The 25573-nt window shown below is 39.2% G+C and overlaps 1 protein-coding gene across 4 annotated transcripts; it reads left to right on the top strand.

Moving 5' to 3' along the window:
* Positions 1–25573, top strand: AKAP8 (A-kinase anchoring protein 8). Of its 4 annotated transcripts, none has more exons than XR_010909229.1 (14): positions 1–96; positions 3381–3419; positions 6082–6114; positions 8128–8410; positions 9523–10045; positions 10687–10831; positions 11320–11366; positions 11641–11677; positions 13427–13508; positions 14840–14981; positions 15326–15419; positions 16738–16868; positions 21252–22881; positions 24299–24385. XR_010909229.1 is itself a non-coding variant. In XM_060764429.2 (14 exons), exons 1-14 carry the CDS (start codon positions 78–80, stop codon positions 24743–24745), a joined length of 2118 nt encoding a protein of 705 aa, XP_060620412.2. In that variant the 5' UTR covers positions 1–77; the 3' UTR covers positions 24746–25573. The 4 variants fall into 4 exon arrangements, 3 of the variants coding, with proteins under 3 accessions (XP_060620412.2, XP_060620414.2, XP_060620413.2); XM_060764429.2 differs by having other exon boundaries at positions 21252–21347; positions 24299–25573; XM_060764431.2 differs by having other exon boundaries at positions 21252–21347; positions 22688–24469.

Here is a 25573-nt window from a genome sequence, read left to right on the forward strand (position 1 = left end):
CCCCGCCGGCCTGTGGCGCTCGCGCCGTCAGGGTACAGGTTAGGTCTTCGCTGTGGCAGGCCGGCGGCGCGGAAGCCATGGAGCAGGGCGGCTACGGTGAGTGGGGCCCGGTCGGGCAGGAGGGACAAGCCTGGGGTCAGGAAGCCCTGCGCCTCCGGGAAGCGTCCCCCACAGTTGTGCGCCCAGCCTGGGCCTCGCCGCATTCCCCGTTGGCCGTTAAGCAGCGAGCGGCGTTGATTGGGCCCCGAGGTTGTCTCTCACCAAGTCTCGCTTTGTGACTGGAGAGCTGCTTGGCGCGCGGATTGTGGTCTGCGAGGGAGGCGGGGCCTGAGGTCTGTGAGCGAAAGCGGCACAAAATGGCGCGGAGGCGGATTATTCTCTGCGTCAGGGCGCTTTTTCTGTAGGTTGGCTTTGAGAACCGGGTCCTGGGTCTTGTCTCTTTTGGCCAGTTCCTCAAACCTCCCCTTCGAGCGAAATGTTAACTGCAAGGTCGCCAGCGTCATTTTTGTGACAGGCATCTGGCCTAAACTCCCCAAAGGCACCAGATCTTGTCTGGTCTTGGAAACTAAGCGGCCCTAGTTAGTACAGGTCATTTTCCCGAAATATCTGGGATCAGGTTTGCAACTACACACAGTAGAACTAATGCAACTTGATACCACTGGCTGTCGCAGCTCAATGTATGGTAGTTGTAGTTTCACGAATGAATGGATGAAGCTTTATTTATATCCCGCCCCATCTCCCAAAAGGAACTCGGGGCGACTCATAACAAAACAATAACATCAGTGCATTGTCGAAGGCTGGGATCACTGGGTTGTTGTAGGTTTTTTGTGGGCTATATGCCATGTTCTACAGGCATTATCTCCTGACGTTTCGCCTGCATCTATGGCAAGCATCCTCATAGGTAGTGAGGTCTCATTACCTCTGAGGATGGAGCCCCCGGTGGCGCAGTGGGTTAAACCCATGTGCTGGCAGGACTGAAGACCAACAGGTCACAGGTTCGAATCTGGGGAGAGCACGGGTGAGCTCCCTCTATCAGCTCCAGCTTACCATACAGGGACATCCAGGTGTCCCCTGGGCAACGTCCTTGCAGACTGCCAAAAAAAACCCCCAAGAACCTCTGAGGATGCTTGACATAGATGCAGGCGAAACGTCAGGAGAGAATGCCTCTAGAACATGGCCTATAGCCCGAAAAAAATCTACAACAACCCAATAACATCAATAATAATAATAAAGCACATAACAAGTAAAACAATTTAAATAACCAAAAACAAAACAAGGCATAATAAATAAGATGGAGCATAACTCAAGAATGTCACAACCCTTTAGCTTTCTCTGCCAAAGGGTGCTAATGCCGCACCAAACTACAATTCCCATGATTCCGTAGCACTGAGCCATGGCAGTTCAAGTGTTGTCAAGGTGCATTCATTCTGCAGCATAGGTGTGCCCCAGAAGTGTTTGGGATTCAGATTTAAAATATTTATATTTGCATACATGTACCTAATGAAATATCTTAGAGGTGAGAAACAAAAGTAAATACTAAATCCATGTATATTTCATACACACCTTACATAACAACCTGAAGTTAATATTATACACAACCGTTTTAACAATTCTGTATATGAAACAGTATTTGTAATTGAACTATTAGTAGGCAAAGATGTCACTACTTCAGCCACCATATGTGCAGGTTTAGAATATGTTAGAATTCCAGATAAGGATTGCTTCATTATATTTGGATAGGAGTCTGCCAACACATACCAGATGCTGTAGGCTGTCTTTCGGAGGAAAGAACTGGCAAAACCACCTTTGAGTATTCCTTGCCTAAGAAAACCCTATAAAATTCAAGGGGTTGCCATGGGTTACTAACATGCCAATCCCTATGGCAAATAAAGTGTTCCTTGGCATGCAAATGATAACAGTCTGGGGGCATTTGCATGTTGAACTGTTGTATTATTATTATTATTATTATTATTATTATTATTATTAACTTTATTTGTACCCCGCTAGCATCTCCCGAAGGACTCGATGCGGCTTACACAGGCCGAAGCCTCAAAACACAATACAATAGAGAACATAACACAACAATAGCAAAGCAAATCAAAACAATAAGCAAAATAACGACAATGGCAGTACATCAAGACATTATTAAAAACTGGTTCGGCCGGCGCACTGGGGTACAAGGGGTAAAAGTGCTGAAATGGCAGGAGGCACGTAGGATAAAAGTGCGGTGTGCAGCGACGATTAGTTATGCTAAGGTGCTACTAGGACTTGGGGTGGGGATATATGTCATTGGGCAACTCATTGGGCAACTCTACAACTTGTGGTGTGGGATATACCAGCAAGGGAGAATTTGACAGTAATATCTCTTCTCAGCAAGTTCACACCCACCAACATTTCACAGAAGAAAACCGGGATAGGTGTGGCCAAGCAACATTAGAGTTGGTTAAAATTACTGTTCAGAAGAATTCCCCTCCGTTTCTGTCCCTGTGAAAATTGGGCTTATTGTGGAAACAAGGATTAGTGATAAAGCTTTAGTGGAGACACCTTTCAATTCTTTCAGTTGTGAATTTCCCTTCCTATGGGTAGATTTCTCTCACTTCCTGTTATCTCACCCCCATTTTTCACTATCAGTTGATTGTAGGTTGGATGTTCGTAAGTCGAAGACTGCCTATAGTCACATTACACATCACACTTTCTATTTATTACCTTTAAATACAAAGTATGAATAGCAATTTTTACAGGTACATAAGTGATAAATTTTCATTTGGTAGAAGAATGAGGGGAAACCTTGAATGATTTTTTTTTTTTTTTTGGAAAATGTATTAATTACTCTACCCTTACTAAGACTTATTTTTAGAAATAAAGTAAGATGCATAGGATTGCGCTAATGAGTCACTCATGGGATAGTTGTAAAACAGAATTGTGTAAAATAATGTAGTTTCAACATTCAGAAGTTAGACATTCGAAACTGAATTTGTTTATAAGAGCCAGAAAATTTGGAATACCTTCCTCCAAAAAATGCCTTGAAAAAGTAGACGAGTTTTTTGCTGGTTTTTTTTTCAGTGGTTTCCTTGCAGTTGGGTTTTGTGAGTCTTGTTCTTTCTTTAGCCCCTCCAAACTTCAGTAGTGCATTCAGTAGCTTTGGCTATGTTGGGTCAGACTGTTTAGAGTTGTAAGCCAAAATATTTGGAAGGCATCGAGTTCGTTACTCTTTATTTAAATGGCTTAAAATATTATATGCTATAGGTTTAGTTACAGGGGCTGTAACGTAAAGGCCTTGTATTAAGAAAAGCAATAAAACAGTGATATAGAAGTCCCAAACAAAGTGAGCAGTGGAATTTTTACTTGTATGAATGACCCATTAAATATTTGCCTTACAGGTTATGGCTCCTGGGGTACTGATACCTCAAATACTCAAGGTATGTCATTGACCTTCATAGATAGAAAAAAGAAAAATAATGACTAATAGTGTTGACCATAAAAATGCCAATGTTAAACTCAATCACAAATAACATTTTTAGAAGAGTGAACTGATATTCATTCTTACCTTTTGAACTGTACTTGATTTCATTTTTTTTCTTTTGAACTCTTGGCCCTAAATCCAATCACTAGACCTTGGTAGACTCATTATACTGCCCAGCATATATTTTTTTGTATCAAATGTTAGGTATGTTTCTGGAAATACTTGATCTGCTGATTCCATAAATGGTAGCAGTTTCCCCCTTATCAGCTCAATATTTTGAGATACAAAACATGCCAGTCATCATCTACTTGCCTATGGAAAACCATGATAAATTATATCTAAGAAATTAGAGCTGTTGCAGTATATCCAGTGCAGTTTTCTGAATCCGTGCCCAAGACACCAAGAAAGTGTTTTTTATTGGGCTGTGTAAAAATATTCAACTTAATATCTAGTAGTTGAATCAGTGGGACAACTTGGTGGAACTGACAGTGGGATTTAGAGCTGTATTTATGCGCCCCCTGGTGGTGCAATGGGTTAAACCACTGAGGTGCTGAACTTGCTGACCAAAAGGTTGGCAGTTTGAATCTGGGGAGTGGGGTGAGCTCCTGCCGTTAGCCCCAGCTTCTGCCAACCTAGCAATTCAAAAACATGCAAATGTGAATAGATGAATAGGAACTGCTTCTGTAGAAAGGTAACAACTTTCCATGCAGTCACGCTGGCCACATGATCTAGGAGGTGTCTATGTACAATGCCGGCTTTTCAGCTTAGAAATGGAGATGAGCACCACACCCCAGTGTTGGGCACGACTAGATTTAATGTCAAGGGAAACCTTTACCTTTTCTATTTAATATCTGGACCTAAATACCTGCATGGAACCAGGTTCCATCTGCTTTTGGAAGCTAAGCAGCGTCAGCTCTAATTAGTACTTGAATGGGATACTACAGGGTGCGGCAGCATAACTTCCTTTTTTAAAATGTGCACCATTCAGTCGGTTGAAAACGTAGTGGAGCGTTAGTGGTCTCGTTCGAGAGGCTGGAGTATAAAGTTTTGTCTTGACACAGTTCAGTCGCCATCATGCATTGGAACAGTGAGGAGCGTGCTTTTGCCGTTGAAGCCTACTTTTCGAGCGGATGTTCTGTGATCGCAACCCAGCGTGCCTTTCGGAATCGCTTTAATTTAGCCCCATTGGCCCCTGTCCCGGACCGGAAATCAATTGTGACATGGGTCACTACATTCAGACAAACTGCAAATGCGACAAAATGAAGAACTGGAGTCCCTCGGCCCATTAGATCACCTGAGAACATTGAGGCAGTGAGAGCTTCAATGTTGCGATCACCATGGCGTTCTGCGCGCAAACATGCGTCTGCCCTTGGACTTTCCGATCGTTCTGTGAGGAGAATTCTTCATGATGATCTTTATTTCCCATCCTTACAAGATGGTGATTGTGCAGGAACTTTCTGAACGTGACTTCAATTCTTGGAGGAACGCGTGTGAGGTTCTTCTCAAAGTTGTTCCTGAGGACGCTATTGTTTTTTTTAGTGATGAAGCCCATTTTCATTTGTGTGGATCTGTCAACAAACAAAACATGCGCTACTGGGCTGACAACAATCCTCGGGAATTGCATCCAAGGCCTTTGCATTCACCTAAAATCACAGTGTGGTGTGCAATTTCCTCAGCTGGAATTATTGGTCCCTGGTTCTTTTAGGAAAATGAAGTCGCAGTGTCAGTGAATTCGGATCGGTATGTAAACATGTTACAGGAATGTTTTTCCCCACAGTTAGATTGGTTGGACTTAGGGACCTTTGGTTCCAACAAGACGGTGCAACTGCACACACTTCAAGAGTATCGATGGCCGCCCCCCTCCAGATTTGGCCCCTTGTGATGTTTTTTCTATGGGGTTTTTTTGAAATCCTGTGTTTATGTGAACTGTCCAAGGACCCTACAAGATTTGAAGACCAACATCCAGGAAGAAATTGCCAACATAACGCCTGCTATGCTGGCAAGAGTCATGACAAAAAAGTCATGGAGAATGGGGGACGTCACCTACCTAATCTGATCTTCAAAACTATGTAAAACAAAACTTTAGATATGTGCCTACATTATAAAAAAAATTCTGATTCATACAATGGGTTTTATTAAGTTTTGAAAAAAAGGAAGTTATGCTGCTGCACTCTGTACTAATGAATACCAGGGACAGTAGGTTACATTTCAGAGGGAGGAACTGGCAAAACCCCATGAAATTAATGGAGTTGTTGTAAATCAACAAGCAACTTGTTGATATCCATACATTGATTTTCTGTAGCTTCTGTTGTATTTGCCTTTTGTAAATTTATATATCTAAAGCTAGAAGATAAAATCTGAAGAAATTATAGTGGTTTTTTTACCAGAAGAAACCGCAGTTCAATTTTCTTATGTTGATTGTGTTGTATGATAATCAAATAAATAGTATTACATATGGATACAGTATAATTTGTTTGATATAAATGATATAACATTTATGTGGCCCTGCCCCATAAACATCAAGAGGAATAAACTCAACCCTACATTACATAGTTACATAACCTTGACTGATGTCTTTAATGTATTAATAAACATTTATCTCTCTCTGTTCTGTTCAGGTGCATATGCTGCAAACCCAGCAAGTTGGCAAGGTATGCCTTTTCACTGTGCTGTCATGGTGGTGCTCTCTTCTGAAGCTTTTTTTCTCCCTATAGTACACTATGAGTTTTTTCACAGCATTTTTGTACTTGGAAAGATGAACTGATAGAGGCGTTGATACTCTTGCCATCCTGAATACACATAATCATATCTGAATACAGAAGCAAAGCAGAGCTTAACCTGCTTCGTTCTTGAGTGAGAGACTACCTGGGGATATCAGAGAATGAAAGAATGCTGACCAAAGCCTAGAGTACAAGTCAGCAGACTTTTTAAACAGAGGCCTGGTTCATGATACCTCAGACTGTTGGGGGGCTAGACTATAGTTTTTAAAAAATTCCTATGCACACTGCATGTATTGTATGTGTAGTACCAAAAACTGCAAGAACAATACAGTATTTAAAATGAAGAATAGTTTTAACTAACAAACTTATCAGTATTTCAATGCGAAGTGTGGACCTGCTTTTGGCTTTAATTAGGATTGTTGTGTGCTTTCAAGTACTTTCAGACTTAGGGCCAGCCTAAGTCTAAATTTTAGGGCGGGGGCTGGGTAAATTACCTTGGAGGGCTGCATGTACTATTTTGCTAGCCAGACCTAAGGTTGGACTCGGTCTAAGTTAGTTTCCTATATAGCTTATCATTCATTCTAATGTTGAATTTTGTTCCAGTATGCTTACAGCTCTTTTAGGCTACTGAGCCAAAAGAAAAGAAATTTCACTTTGATTGGTGGTATTCAGGGGTTGCAAAAACACATATTTTTTAAAAACAAAAACCTCAGGAGGACTTTGCATGTTCAATAGCCACAGAACATAGTGGATTGGCAAAGAAAAAGAACCTTATAGGAGAATGAAATAGCTGGGGAAGAGGAGGTGTGACTGAAAGTTTGGGAGGCTTCAAAATCCTGCTGATCCATCGGCAGATGGACAAGAGAAGCTGGTTGAAAGAAGGAAGAAGTTCAGAGAGTATAAATGGGAGAGTAGATCGTTCATGACTGTGATTTGTATCTCTTCCTTTGTCTTTCTTTGCTTAATTTGTGCCTTTCACTTTCTTCTTTTCCTCCAGGAGGAAAAAAAAAGAGGAAAGAGATACAGTAAAAGTCAGGAAATAATAGAGATATAAATCGGTTGAGAATACTGTCTCATGGTGTGGATAAATCATTTTTGGGTGAAATTTAAATAATCGATTTTAAATTTTCTCAGAAATGGAAGTGAGAAATTTCTGTATAAATCAGTGGAGAAATCTGAGACTTTAATGTAGCTGTACAGATAAAGCAACCCCGGAACAATTAGTGGAAAGTTACATGGTGGGTGGAGGAAAATATGGTTAGCAGGAACAGAGACCAAGGAGTGGGGAAGGACTGAATTGAGATGATGAGATACGGGAGATGTAGCCTGTCGGGTTCTTCTGAGCAAACCAGAACAGTAGCCTGACTCTTGAATACCTGCCACCACCAACCATAAACAGTGCACTGACCCATAGCCCGAGGTAAGCCTTGCAAATCATAATAGGCAGAAACACATTGAAGCTGGCTTCATTTTTAAAATACAGAATTACCTGTGGTTTAGGTGCTGTAATGCTTACTCATAATTTTAGTCTTCACTCTTTTCAGGGAACGATGGGTTAAATGTCCTTTTATAGAGAAAAACTGAAATAATTGAAATAATTAAACAACCTAGATTATCCAACACTTGCATTAGTGTAACTAGATTGGGCACACCATTAAAGCTAATTTTTACTGTTTTTTAATAGTGGATTCTGATAATATACCATAATAAATAATTGTATCTAATAACTGTTTCTGCATTTAATTTGGCTGTGGCTTCTATTTATTATTTATATTGTCTTTCCTGTTAGGAAGAGGGGGTAGGATAAAAATGATGATGATGATGATGATGATTATTATTATTATTATTATTATTATTATTTATTGAATTAGGTGAAAATTTGAGAAATCAAATCCTTCTTTCAGTTTTTGATCATTGTGCACCTTGGCTGTCCTATTTTGCCAGGATATGAAGGCTATGATTATTACAGTGCACAAGCCAGCAATTCTGCTACAGCTGCCACATACAACTATAATGCTGCTGCCACAACCACATGGGACACTTCTAAAACTACTAATATGTCAATGAGTACAGACATGGGCACTGGTATGCCAGTTGTGAATTACAATACTGGGGCAGCAGGAACAGAAAACAATGATTCAATTATAGCAAAAATAAACCAGCGTCTGGATATGATGTCAAAGGAAAGCAATAGTGGTGCTGGAGAGGGCATGGAAGATCAGGGAAGGTGAGAATTTTTTTCTTCTAAAAATCATGTTTAGTTTTCGAATAAAACATCCTTAAAGTTTAAGAAACTATAGAACTTTATTCATTCCTTGAATATATGTAAAGAATCAAAATATAGTCATCTTGATACACTTACATGTGTGTGTGTGTGTTAATTTCTAGTTACAGGCAGTCCCCAGGTTCTGAACATGATAGATTCTATAGGTTTGTTCTTGTTGATTTTTTATGTAAGTCAGAACAGATACATTTTAAAGTGTAACTCCAGCCATCTATCTATCTATCTATCTATCTATCTATCTATCTATCTATCAGCTTTGGATAGCACAGGAAAGGGTTTACACGCCTGTGGTGTTTGTTTTGCTGTATGTGCCCCTGTTCAGAAGATTTTGTCTCACTTCCTGTCCCTGTGCTAATTGGAATTTTAAAAATTTGGCTTGTTGTGGAAACAAGGATTGGTGAGAATGCTTCAGTAGAGACAGTAGAGGAATTTCCTTTCCTAGGGATAGATTTCTCTTACTTCCTGTGGTCCCACCCTCATTCTTAACTAGGAGTCGTTTATAAGTCTGATGTTTGTAACTCAGGGACTACCTGTACATGTATTTCATTCAAATGAAGACAAGCTGACATAAGGAAAATCTGATTTGCTCTTATTTGAGACATCAATTATTCAAATTTCAAACAGATTGCATATTGCATTTTTTCTTATCTAGTGCCCAATGTAGACATGATAGCTGAACCAACTATTTTCTGTCTTCAATTTGCACAATGTGAACTCTCTTAGGAAAGCATTTTATGTAACTTTAGGAACCTTTTTTATTTGGCAAGTTACAAAGGTATGATTCCTAACATTTCTAAAAGAGTTTCATTTGGATATAGAAAGATGTTTGATACAAAATGAGATCAGTGATCTCTCTAAACCAGTAGGTTCTATTCTAATCGTAGTTGGAGATGCCAAAAATTGGGAATTTTTGCATGCAAAGAGTGTTCTCCATCAACTAATTACATCTCTTTTATAGAGAGCAAATAAGACTCAAACATGGGAATTTTTAATCTGTCAAAACTAGCAAAGAAACCCTCTCTAAATTCTGACTGGATTTTTCGCTTATGATACAGCTCTTTCAGATTTGAGTCTTTTGAGTCCTATGACTCTAGAGCTTCAGTGCCAGACCGTGACATGTACAGGATCAGCTATGACTATAATGAAGTTGGATCCAATCAGAACGATTCCTTTGGAAGTCACTACGATGCTGCTGGTAACCCACAAGATCAGCCACGCAACAGAGGAAACAGCTATGGCTTTGCTAGAGGGAGGGTCCAGAATCGAGGGCATCTCAACACTTTCAATCGTGACCGTTTCATGCCATCAAGTACAGAACGGTTCTCTACACGATGGAATGAGATGAATTATATGGGTGGAAGGAATATGGGAGGATCTGGATCTAACAGACCTCCACCTCTCTTTTCCCAAGACCTCATTCCTGAGTATAGAGATTACGGTGATTATGGAGACTGTGATGACTATGGGGACTTTGGCAACTGTGGGGATTATGATTATGGCATGACGGGAACACCGGGAATGGGAATGGGAAGGTTTCCCAGGAACATGCCCTATGGCTTCGGCAGATCACATGGCAGAGTAAGTTTAACACATTAAGATCTGTTACACTTATACCTCCTTAAAAAGTTGTTCTTTGTAAATCAGATTGCTTCAGTTGTTTATAGACAGATGTTTATACATTATCATAGATTGGAAATTATCTTCACAGAGTTAGTGGTCTGTGCCAGTGGTCGCCATTTTGAGTAGCCTTGCTTTAGGACAGTGCTTCCAAGCTTTTTTATTTGACAAGCCAACAGTTATTTTTCTCCAAGAAGTGGCACCATATTTATGCCCATTGGCTACAGCTGCTTCTTTCTTTCCTGGAAACTCACAGAGCCCACCACCAATGGTTCAGGGATTGGCAGCAGTTCATGGACCACCTCTTTTGAGTTAGCACATATGTACTTTTGATAGACTAGCGGAAAGGGATCTTCCAACAAAATAATTTCTCTGACGTTATTTCTCATCTGATCAGCTGCCTAGGCATAGATCTGTGTGGGTTCACCACTGGTCTGGCTCTCCCCTCTCCACCATTCTGCAGAGTTGTGGCTTAAAAAGCCTTCTGTTTCACCAGATTCCCTGGGTATTCTAGCCTTACACTTTTATATTTCATTTTACAGTTCTTAGATCATGTTGATGTAGGGTGTACCGGACATGTTTCTTTCCATTTATTTTTCTAGCCCAAGAGGAGAGTTTTCCGTGGCCGTTTTGGTGGACGTTCAGATAATGAAGGTGGATTCCATAAACGAAAACAATCCCAAAGTGGAGATGAGCCAGACAGCAAACAAGCAAAGACTGAAAGCGAAAGAGATGACTCAGATAATGGTAGTGCTTTTATTCTACTCTGCAAGTTTCAGAAAGGACTAGCACACTAGTTTTTCTTTGCTGTAAGATGAATAGACAGCCAATGACTACATATTGCTACAGTTGCAACTAACATTATCCTTCACCATGCCTCTATTTACTGGGTTTGTTAGGAGTTCCAATCCAACAAAATTTGGAGAACCACATTGCCACCTCCTGGGATATGCCCAACAAATGTGTATTCTTACCACATTCTTTTAAATGTCATAGAAATAATAGATTAGTTCAAGTACTGCAGTGAAATAGTGTGCTGTCAATTTTCCAGTGAAATTGGTTGCTTGGATCCCTTTAATGAGATAAATAAGAGATAGAAAAATATATTCTAAAAAGTCATCTTCACAGTGCTTGAGAGTTTTCCAATTTAAATTTGGCTTCATCCTGAACAGTATATCTCTTCTAGATCAATGCTTTTTCAACAGTTGTTAAGTGATATTTTGTGCATTTAACAGATGATGGAGAAGAAGATGACAAGTCAGGAGATGAAGGAAACAAAGGTGTAAGTAATGTTCTCAAACCCTTTAACATTTTTTTCCAGTGTGTCTGTAAGTTTCTCATGTAACTGAATATACATTGATTTTGATTTCTTATGTAATTGAATTTACATTGGCTCTGTCTGATAATGACAACTTATCATTCTCAACTTTTCTTTTTTGTCTTCTCAACCTCAAGTTGGTAACATTATTGTTGGAATTATAATGCAGCACAATTTGCATGAAACTGCATAGAGATGTAGAGTGCTCACCTTGTGCACCCCTTTTTTTCTTTTAAAGGAGCACAGGGAAGGCAATGAAGCACTCAAGGGGAAAGGTAGGGTGAAGCTTATTTAGCAGACTTCTCTTTCCTTCCTTTCAGTGCCTTTAATAAAAATAGAAGTTCAAACTAGACTTTTATAATATCTATACTGATAATTGTAGAAATTAAGTACTTTATCCCTCCGTTGTATAAACAATTGTAAATATCACTAAGCTGAACAGATGGTTGTGACATAGATCACTAGAAAGTGGCTTAGTAAACTGCCTTTCTGCATAGATCATGATCCATTGTAACCTAGAATGCTAAAATGATTACCCCAATCTCTCTGGAACAGGCATAGGCAAATTTTGGCCCTCCAAGTATTTTGGATTTCAGCTCCCAGCTGTTAGTAATTGTGGGAATTGAAATCCAAACCACCTGGAGGGCCAGAGTTTGCCCATGTCTGCTCTAGAAGCTCACTGGCAGGGTCTGAAGCTGGAAAATAAATATTTGTGCATCACATTGTAGTCAAACCAGGCATTACCTATTTTGCTATCAAATCATTGCCCATTAACCAATCATCCATGTTCCCTGGATTGTTTATTATAGAAGATTAGAGGAGACGGAGCTGCATAAAATTCCTATGCTAGGAAAGGACAAGTTGAGCTTCCCAGATGATGTTCCCAACATTCTTCATCAATGGCTATTCAGGCGAAAACTGATGAGAGTTGCATTACAACAACATCTCCATGCTTGCACTTTGCCCTTGCCTGATCTAGGAGATATTTTGGGCTGACCTGATGTATTTGTCCCACTTACATGCGTTGTAAACACTTGTAGCTAAATTCAGTATTATCAAAGTGGTCCACTCATGCAAAAGGAGATTTCCTCCTTCTCTCCTCCCTAAGCTCTCCATATGTCCTCCACATCTATTCCACAGACATTCCTAACTCTTGTTGAGATAGGTCTATAAGGGAAGAGCAGTTTTAACCCAGTAATAGTGTCCATTTTTCTGGCGGAGGGATGCAGATTGGCACACCTTTTTTGTGGTAAATTTGAAATTAAACCATCCAGTATCTTCTATTTTGTTAAAACTTGTTTCTTATATGTAAATCATGTATTTCTTAAACATACCTTCAGCAAAATTATAGCTTTCAGTTATCCCATAAAAGAAACTAGCTTCCCTAAGGCCACCCAGTGAACATTACAACTTAGTGAGGATATGTGTCTGAATTCTTTACTACTCATGCCCCTGCATTCAACACTGTTATACTACCAGAGGGTTCTGTTTTTTAGGGCTGATTGAAGGATGAAAACCTCTTTAATAAGCACTATTGAAAAATCCTTCCACTGGGTTGCATTCTGCCTGGTGCATGTAGTATTTTTTCCTTGGGTAAGCATTTGTGCAAATATTCTTGCAGTTTATGTGCTATGCTTGTGTCGAGATGATGCAATCATATGAGTTTCCAAACACTGTAAATAACTTTAAAAAATAACTTTGCTATATGGTGCATTGACAAAGTAAATGCTTTTTAGTTGTCATGTGAGATCTACAATTGGTCCTGAAAAAATGCAGATCAAGGCAGAAGGAGACATGGCTCAAAAATAAAGTCTTCCTATTCCAAGAAGTATGTTAAAAGAACTGCCATCTTAGCTTTGCTTTGCACTCATTATATTGTTTCACCATAGGTGACATCTGATTCCTCTACCCCACACCTTTATATCCCTTCCATTTAGCCCTTCTTGTTCTCTGTGTCTTGCTTTGTTTGTGTAAGAGTTGGGTGAAACTATTAATAAACATTTGGCTTAAATAATATTCTGTAGCAACTGGAGATGATGAAGAGTCAAAACAAAGAAAAGAGAAACAGAGGCAAAGAGATAGAATGCGTGACCGTGCTATGGACAGGTAATTAAATGAATTAAACCCTTTCTGTATCTACAAAAACACTTGGTTTTTAAAAAAATCAGCTACAGTTCCAGTTTTTAAAAATAATATTGGGTGACATATCAGACTTGATTTTGAATACACAGCAGTTGTGTCTTCTGCCTGTGCAGGTTTCACTTTAGTTACCTGAACTGTTTTCTCCTTGTGTTATGACTGTTTCCCGCTTAAAACATTGAATTTGGAATATTCACAAAAAGGTATTGTACAAAAAGAGATTGTATAAATCATGGGAATGGGGTATACAGAGAAATAGGCTATCCAAGTTGAGACTATAGATAACAGAATAGTTTCATTCCTGTGTTGTTGGAAAATATGCTATCAAGAATGCTAACTTGCATGATAGCGGGCAACAATTTACTGTAAACTGTATGTATATGCATGCTTGAAAGGATGGTAGAGTTTAAAGAGATTTTAAAATAAACCTAATTGATGTGAATTGGCCTGTAGATCTTGCTCCTTGTCAGTTATTTAATTCAGTTCCTTTTAAGATTTGGTATATTTCGATAAACTATCTTACATCTCAGATGGTCTTTTAAAGCACTTTACAATCCTTGAAAAGAGCAATAAGATCAAAATATAAGCTTGAGCAATAAAACAAACAGACCTAATTAAAACTGAACTCCACTCCACCACCCAGACTCAGGATTTTCATCAATATTTTTATTCACAAAGAATGAGCTTTACTTTGTAAAACTACAGTAGGCCCACTACATTAAAATCACTTGATTTTAACCCACAGCATTGTAAATTTAATGAATTCAGTGGCTCTGCTTCAGTTGGGACTAGCGATAGGATTCAGGCCTAAAACACAAGTGGCTGCTTCATGGTTATGCCCATTTTCCCTCTTTCTCTTTTTAGAGGAGACATCAAAAAGAACGTTGGACATGCTACATAGACAGAGATTTTGATGGAGATACAAATGTATTTTAATTATGTTTGCTTTATAAACAGTGTAAAACAGCAGGAGTTTGTCTTTCTCAGTATAAGTGAAATCCTTTTCAGAGAACCCATAAACAAATACATTCTGGTGCTGTAAAAATGCACTCGGTCAGTAAGACTTGTATCTCTGCTTTTCTTCAACTCTATCATTGTTTTTTAGATGAAACTATATTTTATTTTTGTTTTGAAATATAGAAAAGTACTTGTTGGAAATGAGCTATAATTTAATAATTTAATTGCTTTTCTCAGGATGTTAGAAATTGTTTTGTAAGGAGTTTAATTTCTATTGTAAACTGAAGAAATGATGACTTCAGGTCTCTGTAACACAAAACAATTTAAATGCCTTCCTTTAGAATTCAGTTTGCTTGCTCTGTATGCAAATTTCGAAGTCTTGAAGAAGAAGAAATGGAGAAGCATTTGCAAAGCAAATTTCACAAAGATGTCTTGCAATACATTGGGACCAAATTGCCTGACAGAACTGTAGAATTCCTGCAGGTATGTCATTTTAAAACTGTTTATGTTTGGAATATATGCCTTATCATTACAGTATTTTCCCAAATTCTAGACTGAGAATAGTTGAGATTATTGTTGCCTGAAGAGTCCCCAAAAGTAGTTATAGTTGCATATAAAACTGAGTCCGTGAATCTACCATTAAGCCATTGTTACAGATTCCACGGTTCTCCAACTGCCCAATGATAAAACAATTTGTCTATTTCTATTATATCCTTTCTTTAGTGGAAAAAGGGCTTTTGCTTTGCTTACAGTGTCTCCTCTTCAACTCCTTTTATTATTTCATGTTTATGAAACTGATTTATATGTGCATTTCTCCCCATTCCCAGAAATACATTGTTAATAGAAATAAGAAAATTTGTAAGCGTCGGCAAGAGCTGACAGAGAAAGAGAGCACCAAACAAAAACCAGATCCTTTCAAAGGTAAATGGAACATTATTCAATAGAGGCATCTGTCATTAATTCCTTAACTGCCATTTAAAAAGTGTGTTCGGGGATGAGAGATTCTTCAGTTTTTCATTAGGCACAATGCTGAGATAACACTATTTCAGCCTGTGACAAGAAAAACAAATGCACTTAAATGACTTAGTAGGATCTCTAGACAAAGACAACATGAAGTGAGGTGAGTGGGCTATTGTGCAGTAAAGGCAGCAGAGACTGGGCAGAAGGAGGAAAAATGATAAAGCCATAACGCTTCATTCCAAGTGGCTTTGTTTATTTCATACTTCTAATTTAATCTTCATTAAATGAATCAAGTGACATACATGAGCTTATCACATTTTCTTTTTTTGGAGCAATCCTTTGAAATAGATTCGTGTTAGTCATATTTTTTATAACTACGGTGGCTTTTTTTAATGTAAGGAAAAATAGTACTTTTAAAATAGGCCTTTTGATTATGCAAGAAATTAGGATAGGAAACAAGTTCATTTTTTTTCCTATTCTGGGGATTTGAAAGACATAATTGGGAAAAATGCTCAAAGAACTTTCTTTGAAGAGTTTGCAGGGTCCCTTTATCTAGTTTGATCCCCCTCGGATCTCCACAGAAGAAGAGCCCTAATGGATCAGGATGAGTTTCTACCAGTTCTGCATTTCATTGCTAGCAGTGGCTGACCTGACACTTCCAAGTGAAAGCAAGTTGCGTCTGCACTAAAATGCTTTAGTATTGCCAGCTACTCTTAATAAATGAGCCAATAAGCCATTATCACCTTTTTCCTCCTGCCCCAACAGATACTTAACACCTTTTTTATTTTTCTTACTTATTTTTATACTCAATGCAAAAGTCTGATGTTCTATACAAGTAGCGATGTGCTGTGATAGTCTTTGAAAGGCATGCATCTTCATTTATAGCTGCTAGGGGATGTTATTTTAGAAAACTGGGTAAGCTCATGCATTCGTTAATAATGCCAAAAGATTTCTTTATGATGGTGCAGTAAGAGTTTTGTATGGAGGCAGAGATCCTTATATCCAAAGGATAGACATCTGGACAAGAAGTTCACCTAAGCCTTCGACAATACAATTCACCTTATTCACATTGCCACTATGTTAACTTCCAATGTATTAGGGACAAGTTGCTCCAGCATATTATGAAATGAACCAATCCTTTGTAGGTACTTTGATATTCTAGTAAGCGATAGATTTTTTTCTCAATGGCATACCCAGCATTTTTTTAATTCCTCTGCTTAAAATTATTAAAATATGCCACTGATGGGAACTGAATTATTTTTCATGTCTCTTTTTTCAGGAATTGACCAGGAGCACTTTTTTAAAAAGATAGAAGCCGCTCATTGCTTAGCTTGTGATATGCTAATTCCTGCACAACCGCATCTTCTTCAGAGGCATTTACGGTCTGTTGATCACAACAGAAATCGCAGGGTAAGTACCCTAGAAAAGTCTTACAGTATAGCCCTGTGGAGTTTACTGAAATAATTCCTGCTGAGTTGATTGGGGCTTACTTCTTAAAAAGTTGTTAAGGTTTTCAGTATTAGTCATTAATGCATAGATAGATCATCTTTATCCAATGCTTATATCACATTCTGGGATTTATAGTTCTTGTTTGATAATAAAATATTTCTTTGCTTTAAGTAGAGTAGTTCACTCAAACTGAAAGTTACTTCACTATAGGAAAAGCAAGTATTTGTGATTTGTTAGATGCCTTTCATCCAGAAAGCATTTATAACAAGGGGCAGAAATATCTTCTGTCTCCTACCACAAAATGAAAAAAAATGCCAAAAGAGGCTTTCATAACATTTTAAGGCAAGTGCAGACTAGCAGTTTGTTTTGTGTGCTGAACATCTAATTAGTGTAAGGAATATGTGTGAAGATTCCAGGTTATCAGGGATCGTAATATGAGGCGTACATAGATTAATTGTTTTTCTGTGGAGTATGAATTATGATTCTATACTTATTTGTATAGAGTTCCTGATATCTTGGGACTGATATGGTTAGGAAAAGTTTTTCTGAAGTGATTGGCAGAAGAGATCACTGCTTAGAATTTATGATTTTTTTACTAGTTTTCATGCTTCAGTGATGTTTGTAATTTATCCTATCATTATTGTCAAAATGTAGACATCTGGGTTCTAATCCTTTGGTGGGGGCGGGGGTGAGTGGGCTAGATGTGGTACTTTTTCAATACAGACAGAATGAAAGGGATGTGCAAATTCATAAAATCCTAGAGTTGGAAGAGACCCCAAAGGCCATCCAATCCAACCCTGGTCTGCCATGCAGAGACATGGAATCAAATAACTCCCAACAGATGACCACCTAGCCACTACTTAAAGGAGATGAAGGAGAAGGAGGCTCCACCACACTCCAAGGAAGCAGCATATTCTACCGCTAAACAGCTCTTACCATCATGAAGTTCTTCCTAATGTTTTATCTCTTTTTTCTGGGATTTGAATCCACTGTTCTGTATCCTGGTTTCTAGGGCACCATTGCGCCTTCCTCAAGTTATGGAGTGGGGATGGATGGTTACCATATGAACTAATTATATAAGAGTAATCAGGAAAGGAAGTTCTGTTAAACATTAACAGAGTTTTTGTTTTGAACATTCAAGTAACAGTAGATGAAACACTGTCACTTTTGTTTCCTCTGGTAGTAAGTTTTGTTCACTTTGTCAATATAAAGGCCTAAAAATCTTCTAGTCATTTAGGGATATCTTCATTTCCACTCCTATGTTTAATGTCTATAAAGACTTTCTTTGATCTGATCCTGACCAACACTGAGGATCTGGTCAATGGAATGGAAGTGGTGGGATCCTTGGATGGGAGTGACCATGTGCTCCTGGAGTTTGTGATGCAAAGGAAGGGGGAAACTAAGAAAAGTCAAACATGCAGTCTAGACTTTAGGAGAGCTGACCAGGAAATTTAACGAAATACTGAGTGTGATTCCACGGACAGGAATACTAAAAGAGAAGAGAGTTAATGTTGGATGGGAGTTTCTTAAAAGTGAACTATGGAAGGCACAATTGCAAACAGTGTCAACAAGGAGAAAATGTAAGAAGTATAAAGCAGCTGGAATTGATGTCCAAAGAACTTTTAACTGAGCTAAGATTTAAAAGAGACATCCACAAAAAATTGAAAAGGGGAAAAAATCACAAAGAGGAATTCAAACAAATAACCAACATATGTAGAGAAAAAGGTTCATAAGACTAAGGCACAAAATGAACTTAAGCTTCCTAGAGATATTAAAATCAATAAAAAGCATTTCTTCTGTTATGTTGGTAGAAAAAGGAAGAAAAAGGACACGGTAGGGCCACTGTGAGAAGGTGGTGAAATGCTAATGGGATAGGAAAAAGGCAGAGCTGCTCAACACCTTCTTTGCCTCAGGCTTCTCCCAAAAGGAGATTGGTGTTCAACCTGAGCAATATGGAGTGGACAAGGTAATAGAGGAAATGCAACCCAAAACAAGTAAAAAATAGTCCAGGAATACCTGGCAACTCTAAATGAATCCAAGTCTCCAGGGCCAGATTAGCTACATCCAAGAGTATTGAAAGAACTAGCAGAAGTAATTTTAGAACCACTGACAATAATCTTTGAGAATTCTCAGAGAACAGGAGAAGTCCCAGCAGACTGGAGGAGGACAGATGTCCCTATCTTCAAGAAGGGAAAAAAGAGGATCCAAACAATTACCATCCTGCCAGCCTGACATCAATACCAGGGATGATTCTGGAGCAGATCATTAAGGAGGAAGTCTGTAATCACTTAGAAAGGAACACTGTGATTACTAAAGTCAACACTGATTTCTCAAAAACAAGCCATGCCAGACTAATCTTATCTCTCTCTTTTTGATAGAGTTACAAGCTTGGTAGATGCAGGGAATACTGTCAGTGTCGCATATCTTGATTTCAGTAAGGCTTTTGGTAAGGTCCTCCATGACCTTCTTGCAAGCAAATTAGTCAAACTTGGGCTAGGCAATGCTACTATTAAGTGAATTTGTAATTGGTTAAGCAACTGAACCCAAAGGTGCTCACCAATGGTTCCACATCATCCTGGAAAGAAGTGACTAGTGGGGTGGGTGCCGCATCAATCTGTCCTGGGCCCAGTACTATTCAACATCTTTATTAATGACTTGAATGAAGGTTTAGAGGGCATGCTTATCAAGTTTGTAAATGACAACAAATTAGGAGGGATAGCTAATACTCCAGAGGACAGGATCAGAATCAAAATGACCGTATCAGATTAGAGAGCTGGGCCAAAATTATCAACATGAATTTCAACAAGGACAAATGTAGGATTCTACACTTAGGCAGAAAAAAATGAAATGCAAAGATACAGAATGGGTGATGCCTGGCTCGACAACAGACCATGTGAGAAAGATCTTGGAGCCTTCATGGACAACAAGTTGAATATGAGTCAACCGTTTGATGCAGCAGCTAAAAAAAGCCAATGGTATTTTGGGCTGCATCAAAAGGAGTATAGTGTATAGATCAGTGGTTCCCAACCTTCTTTTGACCAGGAACCACTTTGACCAGGGACCACTCTCCCAACATTAGTACCAAAAGGGTTACCAATCAATTTTTAAACAATTTTAGATTTTGTTTGGGGTGCTGATTCAGAAAATTGCATTGGATGGACTACATCAGTTCTAGTTTCTGGTACAAAACATGCTTGGTCAGCGACAGGGAAGGAGGTACGAAAGGACCAGAAATAAAATTAAATAAATTAAATAAAGAGAAAGGAGGCTTGTGGACCAGATTTTCATCCTTGCAGCTCGCTGGTAGTTCGCAGCCCACAGGTTAAGAACCACTGGCCTAGATCAAGGGAAGTAATGGAGCCTCTTTATTCAGCTTTGATTAGATCTCACTTGTGTCCAATTTTGGGCACCACAATTCAAGAGAGATATTGACAAGTTGGAAGGTGTCTGGAAGGCAACTAAAATGCTCAAATATCTGGAAACCATGTTCTATGACGATCATCTTAAAGAGCTGAGTATGTTTAGCCTGCAAAAGAGATGGTTGAGAGGAGACATGATCGCCATGTATGGATATGTGAAAGGGTGTCACAACAAGGAGGGAGCAGGCTTGTTTTCTGCTGCCCTGGAAACTAGGACTCAGAGCAATGGTTTCAAATTACAGGTAAGAAGATTCCACCTGAACTTTAGGAATAACTTCCTGACTGTAAGACTGTAAGAGCTGCCTCGGAGTGTGTTGAAAGCTCTTTCCTTAGAAGCTTTTAAACAAAGACTATATATCTATCTGTCAGGGGTATTTTATTTTATTTTTTGCATTGCAAGGGGTTGGACTAGATGGCCCATATGGTCTCTTCCAACACTATGATTCTATGGTGATTGTAGCTTGCTTTGAGAGGTGTCCTTCCTTCAGTGGAAGAGCTGTTTTTATTCATTTTATCCACCTTTCTAGCAACCTCTCATGTTTTTCTAGAACAGTGGTTCTCAACCTGGGGTCCCCAGATGTTTTTGGCCTACAACTCCCAGAAATCCCAGCCAGTTTACCAGCTGTTAAGATTTCTGTGAGTTGAAGGCCAATAACATCTGGGGAACCCAGGTTGAGAACTACTGTTCTAGAAGGTTTCTTTCATCAAATTTTGAGAGATGTGTGGATTGTAGAGAAGAGGGATCATCAGAAATATCTTTCCCACACCCTCTTCATCTATCAGGAATGTCTTATGAATACAGATATGCATGGGTGCATGTGAGCACGAGGCTGATGCTGTGACATAAGAGAGATGACTAGGAACATAGTATTGTGCTTATTGTATGTATCACCAGTATAATGAGTCATATACTTGTTACTTCCAGATTGCAGCCGAACATTTCAAGAAAACCAGTTTTCACGTAGCTAAGAGTGTCCTAAATAGCAAACACATAGTGAAAATGCTAGAAAAGTACCTCAAGGTAAGTAAGCAGCGTATTTGCTGCTCAGTCCTGCTGCTTCTCAAGCGAGGGAGCAAGAGTTCCAACTTAATCTTGATTGAACATTGCATTGGTTTGGCTGAGTGTGTTGCATGGGATTTTCATAAAAGATGGAGGAAAGCAATGTTGTTGTTTTAGTGTATTAGGTCCAAGCCTAAAATAACCTATTTGAGCAAATCATGTTTTTTCATGAGTTGGCTGGTCACATTTTTGGTAAGCAAAATGCATATAAAAACTCCAGCTGCTTATAAATTGTAGTAAAGCTACTGAAATGAATATGAAAATTAATAAAACCAATGTCCTATGGAAAGTAAACTAGCTCATGTTGAAAGAAGGCAACTTAAACGGTGTTTGAAATATTAATTGTTTTCAAGACAAAACATTGTGTTCCCTGCTCATAAGATCCTGGGGGAGGGGGGGCGCTTTTAGCTGTCTGGAAAGGGAGATTCCGCTTTGATTTCTTTAGCAGGTGAGACATTCTAACTGGAAGCAACATTGCAAAGTCAGAAGATTTTTTTTAGTTTCTATATTTTCTCTAGAGATCATTTCTGGGATACTGTTGGCATCAGCTGTTCTGATACCAGCTGTCAGAAGTAGTGCATGAAATGACAAGGGGTCTTTACTTAAGTATGACTCTGTAGGTTAAACTAGCATTTTACACATCTAAGACTTGGAAATATAGCAGTTTTAAAAGAGTCAGTTGTGATAAACCTGCTAGCCTAAATTGGCAGTTGAGGTTAAGTGGACACTTCTGTGTGACCATCAAAGGTTTGCTCATGTAATATATGAGGTTGTGGGTGAATTCCATTTTTAAAGGTAGAATTGCAAAATAACAGACCAGGTGAAGATGAAAAGAAATAAGTATGCCTGCTACTGTTCCCTGGGAATCCGGGAGCAACTCAAGACTAAGAGAACCTTCTTATAGCAAACATTAGCCATAGGGGAGTAGATCTTCCATCTGCCATGTTCCCCTACCCCATTTTTGGCAATACTTTGGTTTTATCCAGAATGCCCGCCTGCCAATAAACTAGTTTCTGGCAGGTCGACGCCAGTAAAAAGTGAGACTATGCTCTCTGGGCCCAATAAAAGAGACTGAGCTGAAAACATCAGCCTGTGTTGTCACTGATGGCCTGTAGGCTGAGGCTGCCATCCCTTAGCGACCTCTCATACACGTTGAACAGGAGGGGTGACAGAATAAATCCTGCGGTTGCTCACATGAGAGAGCCCTTGGAGCAGATGAGCAGTAGCCCAATGCCATCCTCTGGGACCCCTCCGAGGACAAAACGGAACCACTCAAGCGCAACTCCGTCTACCCCTGCTAGGGTCCGCAGGTGCCTCCGCAACACCTCATGATCAACAGTATCAAAGGCTGCCGACAGGTCTAACAGAATCCACATGGACACCTGACCTTTGTCAATCAGCAGGAGGAGATCTTCGACCCACCCAGCACAGTCTCCGTACCATACCCAGGTGCAAAACCAAGCTGAAAGGGGTGAAGGAAATCTGAGGATTCCAGGTAATGCCAGAGGTGCCCCAACAAAATTCTTCTCATCACCTTCCCCATGAAAGGAAGGTTGAAGGCAGGGCGAGACTGTTCAAATCAAGAGATTATTCTTGAACACTGAGCTAATGCTCCCTTCCTTAAAGAATGCTGGCTTTTGGCCCTTCCTGGGGAAGCCTGTGACAGTCTCTACCAGTTGGGATTCTGAATCCCCCCTCCAACATTTTTATCTAGCGATTGACGGATATTTCCAAATCGCAAGGTAGAGCCTAGAGCTCTGTGAACCCCAGAACATCAGTAAATCAGGCTGATTGGTTGATTTCAGCCAGAGAAGATGACACTACTTGTCTCTCACCTGCATGGTTCTTCTTTTATGGAGACAGTCTGGTTTGAATTTGATCCACCTGGGTCATAAAACAGAAGTACTCAGTTCTTGGGTGTGGAAATCCCTAGCTGAGTTGCTAAGCCCAGTTTACATAAGTGGGGCTCCATAGATATAGCAGAAAAAGCAGGACATTTGATCTTCTGTACCTGATATGTATATGAGCGTAGAAAGTATCATTTTAATTTGATCAGATTATGGACTAGATTTCTACCCTACTGTCTTCTTTCCTTCTATATACCTGCTTCAGGTCAGTCACATATGAGTGATTTGCAAGAAGGGAGGAAATGTTTTTAAGTCTGTTGTGATGCTACGTAGTGATTTTGACATCCAGTAGAATAACACTAGTATATATCTACTGTTTCCATACAATGTTTTCTTTAGTAAATAAGAGAATGTTGAGCCAAGTTAGAGTAGAGCATTGCCCTCCATGTTGGGCAACTGTAAACTCTAATTTCAGTCTAAGGAAGATGAGTATGACTTCTTTAAGAGGAATTTCCAGGAGAATTTCCTCATGTGCTTTGATCAGACATGGAAAGTGTTTTGCCTAACAAGATCACTGAAATGTGTGAGTAGCCATCATTGGTTTATAGCCATATGACTAGACATGGACTAAAATATAATAATTGAGAGGGTTTCTGAAATTTCTGGGCATTTACTAGACCTGGTGTTCTGTGCTAGATGCCCAAAACTTATATTGAGAAATGAACAGATTTCCAAGGCCACAGGGACTGCATTTGCATTCACTTCATTTACTACAATAGATCTAGTTAAGCAAATCTTATTCTTTTGAGGCTGAGGCTTTACCAGATTTCAGATAATGCCACATTCATAGAGAGAAGATAGTGGTCGCCTTAAGTAAAGAATATCAGCAAAAATGTAGTCCATTACCTGATAGACAGAGCAGTGGTTTGTGCTAGTCAGCTTTCAAATAAAGATGTTTAGTTTTCAATCACTCAGTTGCAAATTTCTGCATTTTAGGCTTGATGTTCTCTAAGAGAACTTTAGATGAGTCTGCAATTTTGATAACGGGCTTCCTCCCTTTGTCAGGGCGATGATCCATTTACAGATGAGAACATTGACCAAGATGTTGATGAATCTGAAGCTGTAGAGAGGGCAGACAGTGAAAGGGCTCCAGAAAATACAGCTATAGAGGAAAAACAGAATGCTGGTGACAAGATCAAACCCAGTGAGGATGGTGAAACTGCCAGACCAGAAGGGAATGAGACAGCCTTCCCTCCTGCAGATTTTTCTAAAGGTGAACCTGCAGAGAACCAACAGCAGGCAGAAGAGAGAACGGAAGCTGTAGGAACAGTGGAAGAGCTGCTATCCTCATCCCAAGGAAGTTCAGAAGAAAGAACAGCCGAAGTCCAAGGGGAGCGACAACAGCATGTAGAGCCAGCAGAGGAGAATTTCTCTGAAATGAGAACCACTGAAAGCAAAGGTATTAAGGAGAAGCCAGTTGTAATATTAAGTACAGATCTGCAACAGGAATGATGGCATAGGAGTGCTTTTGTGAAGGCAAACCTACCTGTATTATCTCCCTACCCCACCTGCACCCAGTCTTATGTCAGTCAAGTGCATTTGTGTGTGTACATTGCCAGGGTGTGTCCATTTTTCCCATTTTTAGGGAAGACATCCAACCCTTTTTTGTGGAAGCAGTCTTGTTCTTAAGTGTTTTGTAGAAAAGTAAAATTAACCAGTCTATTCAGTTATAAAAGTATAAATTGATACCTTGTTTTTGGAACGAGCAGCATTATTTGAAAAGCAGGTATTAATCATTATGCTTCTGATAGCTCTTTGATTTTTGATACTGATACAGATTCATTTGAAAGCTATATTGACCCTCTTATTAATATGAAAGACTAGTTGAATGTTTTTATTCTTTTCTGTGAAAATGTTTGCTCAACTAAATTCCTAGTGAACAGGTTTTCTGCCATGGGGACTGTTAATTTTCACTTATCCAGTTTCAAGTACGGCATGAAAAATAGCAATCGTAACTATATAATTTGAAACACCAAGGCGCTTGTGCATCACAGCACTATTTCAATATTCTGTGAAGCCATCTGCAGTTTGTACAACTTATGCTGCTATAGAAGCATGGCAAAAAATTGAAACGTTATGCCAACACTGAAATCAAAGTCAGAATATAATGTACAAAGTAGATGAACAGGGCCCTGAACATGAGGAAGTATGTTAGTGTTATGACTGTGTGATTACACGTAGCATAATGTTTTAAAGTGAAATGAATGCTTTTCCTTATTTCCAATAACTACAAAGCCTTATTCTGTACGTGTCATTTAAATAAACTTCTGAAATTTAAAA

The sequence above is a fragment of the Anolis sagrei genome, chromosome 2 (assembly GCF_037176765.1).
Source record: "Anolis sagrei isolate rAnoSag1 chromosome 2, rAnoSag1.mat, whole genome shotgun sequence".
In the NCBI taxonomy this organism is placed as follows: Eukaryota; Metazoa; Chordata; class Lepidosauria; order Squamata; family Dactyloidae; genus Anolis; species Anolis sagrei.